The sequence below is a fragment of the Leptopilina boulardi genome, unplaced genomic scaffold (assembly GCF_019393585.1).
Source record: "Leptopilina boulardi isolate dan_hultmark-lab unplaced genomic scaffold, ZJU_Lbou_2.1 LbouV2_210, whole genome shotgun sequence".
In the NCBI taxonomy this organism is placed as follows: Eukaryota; Metazoa; Arthropoda; class Insecta; order Hymenoptera; family Figitidae; genus Leptopilina; species Leptopilina boulardi.
Window position 1 is genome coordinate 1,190,755 of NW_026137764.1, and position 8,959 is coordinate 1,199,713.

The 8,959-nt window shown below is 26.6% G+C and overlaps 2 protein-coding genes across 3 annotated transcripts; one reads left to right on the forward strand and one right to left on the reverse strand.

Moving 5' to 3' along the window:
• Positions 1 to 586: 586 nt before the first annotated feature.
• On the reverse strand, positions 587 to 5,431 carry LOC127278703 (BRCA1-associated RING domain protein 1-like). The gene is made up of 7 exons (XM_051300527.1): positions 5,192 to 5,431; positions 4,874 to 5,065; positions 4,234 to 4,807; positions 3,928 to 4,008; positions 3,604 to 3,800; positions 1,410 to 1,848; positions 587 to 1,247 (listed from the first exon to the last, which is right to left on the reverse strand). The coding sequence occupies exons 1-7, from the start codon at positions 5,326 to 5,328 to the stop codon at positions 864 to 866; spliced, it is 2,004 nt and encodes a 667-aa protein (XP_051156484.1). The 5' UTR covers positions 5,329 to 5,431; the 3' UTR covers positions 587 to 863.
• Positions 5,432 to 5,690: 259 nt separating this feature from the next.
• On the forward strand, positions 5,691 to 8,959 carry LOC127278668 (transmembrane protein 209). Of its 2 annotated transcripts, none has more exons than XM_051300481.1 (8): positions 5,691 to 6,079; positions 6,213 to 6,338; positions 6,571 to 6,872; positions 7,007 to 7,333; positions 7,469 to 7,599; positions 7,683 to 8,006; positions 8,334 to 8,555; positions 8,634 to 8,959. In XM_051300481.1, exons 1-8 carry the CDS (start codon positions 6,033 to 6,035, stop codon positions 8,760 to 8,762), a joined length of 1,608 nt encoding a protein of 535 aa, XP_051156438.1. In that variant the 5' UTR covers positions 5,691 to 6,032; the 3' UTR covers positions 8,763 to 8,959. The 2 variants fall into 2 exon arrangements, with proteins under 2 accessions (XP_051156438.1, XP_051156439.1); XM_051300482.1 differs by having other exon boundaries at positions 7,010 to 7,333.

The window sequence follows — 8,959 nt, forward strand, 5'->3', positions numbered from 1 at the left end:
CGCTGGACCAAAAACTCTCTAAGTTAGTTCTAATCTTGACTCTGACTTGAAAGGTTGTTTTCTAAACTCCTTAGTCAGCTTGTATTTTATCATATTAATAAATTTACAGGGTTTTACCTTCGAAGGAAGAACTAATAATTATTCTTCCTTTGAGCGGGTTTCCCTTCCGTTGTATCGGAAATTAATAATCTTTTATTTAAACCTTCCCGCTTCCTTCTTAAAGGATTTAACTAAAGAGAATCCGGCCAATCATATTCCAATTTTAGAGTTGCGTAATAAAAGGTAACTCGGCTCGTAACAAATTTTTTAAATCATAAAATGATAAACTATACGAATATAAAATTTCCTAATTTCAGATTAATTTTAATTTATTTTTCCCTTTTTAGACGATTGTAATTAGTACTATTTATAACTTAAATACCAATTACATAAGAAATTAGTGTCGATTTAACTTACCAATACTTCCTGTTTGGAATTTCGAAATCCTCTTTACCATTTTTTTTCCTGACAAAAGACATTCAAGTTTTCAATTTCAGAAAAAAAACATCTCTTTTCACAAATTGAAAATAATTTTATCCTAAAAATGTAATTTTAAATAACAATTTATTCCTGTATAAAAAAATATGTATTTTTTTTCATTTGAAACAAAATATCCTCAATACATTGCATGATTGAATAAATATTATTATAAATGCATTGTTATTAAACTAATAATTTTAATAACTTTTTATAATCTTTTAAATACTAAGTATGGCATTTTTTCTCCTTTTTTTTATAAATTATTATAAGCTCGTACATTGTAATATTAAATAACATTTAATTATATTATAACAATAAAAAACAAAATTTCGCCTTAAAACTCGTCAATGAAAATTCGAAATTCTTGAAGAATATCCAAAGATCGCTGGATCGACGAGCGTGAATTTTTCAATGCATTCTATAAACCAAACAAGCGGCAATGTCTTAATGTGAGGCATATTATATTTGACGCGTGGCTCATCTTTTCCAGGTGAATAAATAATATAATGAGAACAATTATGAAGAGGATGATTTTCATCGCCAACGTGAAATGGAATTCGTTGATCGGTTATACCTTCGGGATTTGGCTCTCTTGATAAAGAACATCCTCCTCCTTCAAGACATAATTGCACCAAGTTTTCCTTTGATAATTCCATTTGTCCCACTTGATATTCATCATGTGAATTCAACGCAAAGTAGAATGAGCAATTGTTAAACAATTTCGGTTTCTGTAATATTAGTTTTTTTTTAATTTTCGTTTATAAATAATTAATTTAATAGAATAGAATTCAAAAAAAAATAAAATAAAATTACTTTATTTTGATTTTAAAGAAATTATTTTGCAATTATTTGAATATAAATTTTTATATGTATATTAAATTTCTTTTTACCTGTAATTCTGCATTTATTCTCGCACGCCTCGGTGCATCATCGTTGAGAGAAAATTTTATTTCAAAAACATCTAAATCCATTTCTTTAAATTCCTGATATTCAAGAGTTAATCCAATGTCAATCCATTCACAACTTAATATCCATTTCCCAAAAAGAACTGATAATAAGAGATCGTAATTGAGAAAAATTGTTTGACCACTTTCAACAACAACGTGCGTAACATTTGATTGAAATGAAGTTACAATTTTCAATTTATGCTTCAATGCCAATGTAGTTAATGATTTTTTTGTTGATAGTTGTAAATTACATGCGAATACAATAAATTTATCAGTTGTTGAAAGAAATGAACAATTTAAGGAACAATTGAGATCTCGCGAGTCATTCATTAAATTTTCCTGGGATAGCAATTGTTTTATTTCATCAGATTTGCAATAATCACTGTATTATAAATAGAAAATTTCGTTACACAAAAGAATTATTAAATTATAAACAAAAGCAATAAAGATAAAAGTAAATCTAATTAATTAAATTAGGGTCATTTCATTATATTTCACCTAAAGTCGTTGCGGCCTAATTTTTAAAAAACTTGGTACTTTCAGAAATGATTCTTTATAATATTTAGGAAACGAAATAAAAAGAATTAAGTTTAAATTTTTATTATTTATCTCAAAATATGTATTTAAAGTGGACAAGGTGCGGAAAAATGTCACCTTTTTAGCATTTAGAAACTTTTTTTAAAAACATAGAAAAATTGTTAAAAGTGTAAAAAAAATTATTTTTTCTTGTTTAGAATCGATTAATTATCTATTTTTTAATGATTAAAGTAGTAAATAAATTAAAATAATATATAAAATAAGTTTTCAAAGTTGGTCTGTCAAATAACCTAATTTTGGGATTTTTATTAATTAATTATTAAAAAGTGGAATTATTAAATAAAATAAAAACTCACTGAATGTAAAGTATTTGCGGTGAACTTTCAAACTTTCTTAGCACTTTTTACTTTTTCCATTTATAAATGTAAAAAATCTTGAGTCGAAAATTGGCACTTTGTTGATTTTTCCGATTTTTAATCGCTTGTAACTCTTTTGGTGCAAAATAAAAACTTTTGAAACCTGGCGAAATATTTAAGTTAAATCTAAATAAAAACTCACTGCAATTTTCGTGATGGATTTTGATCGAGATTAGAAGAAAATTTAATTCCAAAATTGTACGTATATTTCCAGGTTAATGTATGTAATTTTTCGTCTTTGAAGTAGTGGCCCAACTTCAAGTTTAAAAAAATTACATACATTAACCTGGAAATATACGTACAATTTTGGAATTAAATTTTCTCCTTATCTCGATCAAAATCCATCACAAAAATTTAAGTGAGTTTTTATTTAGATTTAACTTAAATATTCCACAAGGTTTCAAAAGTTTTTATTTTGCACCAAAAGAGTTACAAGCGATTAAAAATCGGAAAAGTCAACAAAGTGCAAATTTTCGACTCAAGATTTTTTACATTTATAAATTTAAAAAGTACAAAGTGCTAAGAAAATTTGAAAGTTCACCACAAATACTTTACATTCGGTAAGTTTTTATTTTATTTAATAACTCCACTTTTTAGTAATTAATTAATAAAAATCCCAAAATTAGGTTATTTGACAGACCAACTTTGAAAACTTATTTTATATATTATTTTAATTTATTTACTACTTTAATCATTAAAAAATAGATAATTAATCGATTCTAAACAAGAAAAAATAATTTTTTTTACACTTTTAACAATTTTTCTATGTTTTTAAAAAAAGTTTCTAAATGCTAAAAAGGTGACATTTTTCCGCACCTTGTCCACTTTAAATACATATTTTGAGATAAATAATAAAAATTTAAACTTAATTCTTTTTATTTCGTTTCCTAAATATCATAAAAAATCATTTCTGAAAGTATCAACTTCTTTAAAAATTAGGCCGCAACGACTTTAGGTGAAATATAATGGAATGGCCCAATAATAATTGTTATTATTACCGTAAAATGGGGTAAAGTCAGCGATTACTACAAATTAATTTAAAAAAATTTCTAAACAAAATTACATTACTTTCCATTTTATGGTACAATAACTATAATTATTAAAACAATATATGCAAAATAAATTAAAAGTATATTATATTAAAAAATATAAAAATGGAAAACATATTTCAAAAAAAAACTTACATGGGTTTTTTTCCTTCTTGATCGAAAACATTTAGGTTGGCATTAAATTGTAATAATAATTTAACTAATTTCTCTAGATTATTTATCACTGCTTCATGAAGAGCTGTTCTATTATCAAGTCCAGGAGTATCAGGCCAAGCTCCGTTTTCTAACAACATTTTACTTATTTCATAATAACCCTTATTTACAGATTCTTGCTATAAAGAAAAAAATATATATTTAAATGTATTCATTACAATTACAATAATTTCTTAATGTCATTATTTCATATGGAAATTAACATTTTCTTTTTTTTTTTTTTGCTTTTTTCTTTTTATTACTTACTAAAGGTGTCCAATCGGCGTTATCTTTTGTATTTGGATTCGCGCCATTTTCCAATAATATTTTTACAGTTTCTATTTCATTCTACAAAAATTAACAATAAATTAAATAAATAAAACATTTAATATTCAATCAACTATAAAATAATTTACCAAATTGTCAACAAAAAAATTTTACAATTTTATAAATTGGACAAAACGTTATAAATAATTATAGAAAATATTGATTATTAAAAAAAAAGAATTAAAAATAGAATAAATTAAATTTGATATAGTTTATTAGAAAAGAGTAGAAAGAAATTTTATCAACCTTTACGCACGCCTGATGTAAAGGTGTTTCTCCTCTTCTATTTTTTCTGTTAATATTCTTTGGAATCTTTGGAGCTTTTGTCAATGAATTACTTTTTTTTCTACTCGTTGTTTTTTTAGACGTTGTTGTCCTTTTATTTTTAGATTCTTTAATATCTATACTTTTCATAGTTTCAAATCCATATGAATCATTAAGTAACACAGTATCAGCGTCAGAACATTTAGTTTTTTCATTTTCACCGGAAGATGGTGTTTCTTTAATAATATCTGACAATACAGTATGTTTTGATCGTGTATTATGAATAGTTTGACTGGAAGACGATGTTTCTTTAATTTCTGATAATACAATATGTTTTGATTTAGTAGTTGTTGCTTGAGATAATCTCGTTGATGAAAGTAATTCATCAAAATCTATCACAACTTCTGAATCATTAATTTCTTGATCCTCATTTTGTCGTTCAATATTTTGAAATTTAGAAATTTCTTTTTGTTTTTCAACTTCTTTCACGTTGTTAACTTTTTTTCTCTCTGTTATTGGTTCTTCTATTTGATCATCAATAAAATCTTCGGCATTACTGAAAAAAACCAAAAATATAACCAAAAAAGAAAGGAGAAAACAAACAAAAATTTTTAAATCATACCCATTGTTAAACACAATATCCACAATTGAATCACAGGCCGAAATAATATTAGCTATAATAAAATCGTGACGAATGTCCGATGGATTAACAGGAACTCCGCAAACAAAACATTCCGAATCATTATATACACAATTGCGACAAAAATTATGATCACATGTTGTGAATTTTATAGGTTCTGTTGGCCTTTGTTTGCTGTACCAAAAAAAAAACATTTGATTTACTCAACTAAACTCAAAAATACGTTTTTAGAATAATAACAATGCTCTAAAATAAACAATGGAAACAAAAAATGAAGGTAATAATCAACAAAAGACATACCACTTCATACAGCTTAAAAGTGACATAAGCTCTTTCAACGCAGGACGAGTTCGAGCCCATGACGTTGATTTTGACATTTTTATTATATTGATGAAAATAATTATCAACTTCTTCTTTTGGTTGTGATTTTTTGACATCCACAGATGATTCCTTTCCCTCAAATTTTACCGGAAAAACGCAGAGTTGCCAATTGTATCCAAACGCAACTGCACTTGCGCCACGATATCTCTCTCTCATTGGCAAGAAGAAGCGCTTATATATAAAATGCTACTTTTTATTGTTAAAACATTCAAAATATTTTTGTACATAAAATAATTGATAAGTAATAAACAGTTATGATTTTGCTTTGCAACATTTTAATAATTAAAATTTGATTATTTTTTTTATACTCCTCTTTAAAAATAAATGAATGGGAATTCAAAATTTTCCCACTTAGAACAACCAATGAAAATAGTGTACGTCAGGTTAAGTAACCTTATAAAAATTTTTATTGTTGCGTTGTTAATGTGGTGGGGGTAGAACCCATCGTAAAATAACGACGGTTAATTGTAATTTATTCACATTCGCTAAATGTTTATTGTTAAATTTATACAATTATCACATCGTATACGTGAAAATATAATTTCGTGAAAAGTTTACAATTTATTTTTTAAATCTTGTATAGAGGATGTGTGAAGAAAATCCATATTTTATGAGCAACACGTTGTCGAGAGAAAACGTAACCTCACAAATTTTGTAGAGCATACCCGCACGATAATTTTCTCGTGTTTTACCAAAAAAATGGTCTTACTCTTCATTTAATTTTTATATTCTATAAAAGTTTTAAAGAATTTTCTTTAAAATGAGTAACTTTCATTCTCCTATGAAATGCATTTCTCCTAATGCAAGGTGAGATTTGTTTAATATTTTGTCATTCTTAGATTAATTTTTTATTTTATAATAGCTTAAATATTTGATTAATTTTAATTTTATGTACATGATTATAGTGATAAAATTAGATAAATTATAATTTTTATTTCAGGATTTTAACAGCAAAACCACAAGTGGAACAAACTTTGAGTCTTAGACATTCTCAAACAAAAGCGAAAAATAGTATAACATGGTTTTTCATCAACACAACTTTATTAGCAATTGTTGTATTTGATATGTATGTAATTATTTTTTACAATATATGAATTTAATTTCTTTAGTAAAAAAAAAATATTACTGATGATAAACAACAAGCCGAAATCAGTGAAATTAAGAGTTGAGATCGTTTTGATTTAAACTCAAATTGATTTATGAAATGCTATGTCATAGTTACTCTGACTTGATTAAATTTTTCTTACCTTAAAATTGAAATTATTGAATTAAAGTAATAGCAATTAAATATTTTTCAGTTTGTATGGAGGAATAGCATATAAACCATTTTCTTGGATAGAATGGTTTTTAGCATCAATTTTCGCTTTAAATGCCCTTTATCACATTTTCTCATACACGGCAACAACTTGGAGTATTCAAACAGTTGTCTTGAGTTCACCACAAAGGAAATTATTAGGCATTGCAGACGATGATCCATTTTTCAAAACTGAAACATTAAAAACTCCAAAATCTATCGAACCAAATTCATCTCTAAATTTAACCTGCATGAATTTAAGCAGGAATTCCAACAGTTTAGGATCTCCGATACTTAATGAAAGTAGTGAGTTAAAAAAAATTTATAATAATTTATTCTCGAAAAAAATGTGTAAAATTTTGTAATTATTTATCATTATTTCTGAATTTTTATAAAACTTTCATTCGAAAAAAAATTACTCCCATTTTTTTTTTTTTTAGAAGACTATTCTAGTTCGAATCCTTTTTGTAAATATGGAAATTCTCCTACACCTAGAAAATTATTGAGTGCAAATAGTTCTCTCAATAAATCTCTCAATACGTCGATGAATTCAAGTTTTGCGGGGGAAGATTTTATACAAGATGAGACAGAATTACAAAATTACTTGAAAGTAGTTGTTAATAAGGAAAGAAAATCAACTCATTCGACAAACGTGGATCAACCATCAAATCTATTGAGCTCATTTTGGTCTCATCCAGCAACACGAAGTCCCAGAGAAGTCTCGCCCATGTTAAGAAGATGTGCCTATCAACTCGCACCCACAGTTGGTAAGGGGAAAAAAAAACATTTGTTAATTTTATTCTACCCATATTTTTGAAAGAATTTATTTTAAAAATAAAGTATGAAAGTAAAAAAAATGATTTTCTTTACATTAACATTATACATATTTAATTATTTCGCAGATAAATCTAAATCAGCTAGTCCTGGAACAGAGGAAGGAAATATGACACGATCATTTGGTTCACCAGATGTATGGAGAAAGTATCGAATAGATGCTGTAAAAGTAAATCAATGGACAGCAAATCTTCGCATGGTACAATTACTTTTAATATATTGTATAATTTTCTTTTCAAATAATTGAATTTTTATCATTAAAAGTACTTTTGTTTCTTTCAGTGGATCAGTAAAACGGTAGTGGAAAGAGTTGCAATTGAAATTGACAACGTATGCGCTGGTCTTGTTCGTCAAGGTCTTAGTGATTCTCAACCTGGTCATATAGGACTGGATAAACTCAGAAAATTGGCACAATCATTTCTTGCTTCTGCAATTCCAACTCTTCCAACTTTGGTCCCTTTTCTGGAACTCTGCAACAATCAGGATTATTTAGTGAACAGAATTAAAGTTCTTTCTAAAGGAGGATCTATGAGTGAATTTAAATGGAATGGTGGAGGCTCCTATAATGGAAAAGAATGGGACTCCAGTTTACCAACAGATACAGCAGTAAGTAGAGAAATTAAAAAAAAAATGTAATTTTTAAAATTATTTTAGAATTTTTCAAATTTTTATACCCATAGATTGGAGTAGGATCAAATTTTTCTAATAAAATTTGACTTTATTCACATTACACACAATGATGATTAATCTAGCAAGAGAACAAAACTTTTAGTTCCAATCGTTTTGATTGGAACTTACTTTGTTTTATGATTTGCTAAGTCATAGTTACTCTGAGTGTGATTTATTTAATAAAACTAATTTACATAAATCTTATTAAAACTAATTTACAATTAAATAAAATTAATTCAGGATAAATTATAAATTTTTGTTTAGATTATAATGCATCTGGTTTCAACTTACATGGATACACAATTAGAAGCTCCCTTGGATCAACCAGACGCTCGTCCATTTACCTCAAGATATACGGCAAAAAGTGGAATGGAATTACCTCGAACTAAAGGACCAATAATCGTTTGTCAATCTGTAATTCCTCCTAATTATTGCTTAGCACTTTCTGGTGATTCATTAGCTGTTGATTACGAAGAAATTCCAAGGGTATACAATTTTTCATTTCTTTAGTGTATTTTAAATAAATATACGTGAAGAGTGTTTTAATTTACATTGAATTTTCAGGGAAGGAATAATTTGTTTCACACACTTTTACTTTTTCTTTACATCGTGAAGACTCAAGATCATGGTATGCTTGGACGTGTTAATCTGGGAATGTCTGGTGTAAACGTTCTTTGGGTAATTGATGATTGATACAATTAATATTGACGTACAACGTATGAGCGATCATATATACATAAATACCAGTAATTCATCGTTGTGATAATGTACATTACATTGAAAAACTTCCATTTTCAGGTTTAGTTTAGTTTTTGTAAGATATACTAAGTATTTATTTGTCTTTGATCTATTTTTGCTACAAGAGGTAATAAAGCAAGGTTAATGATTTA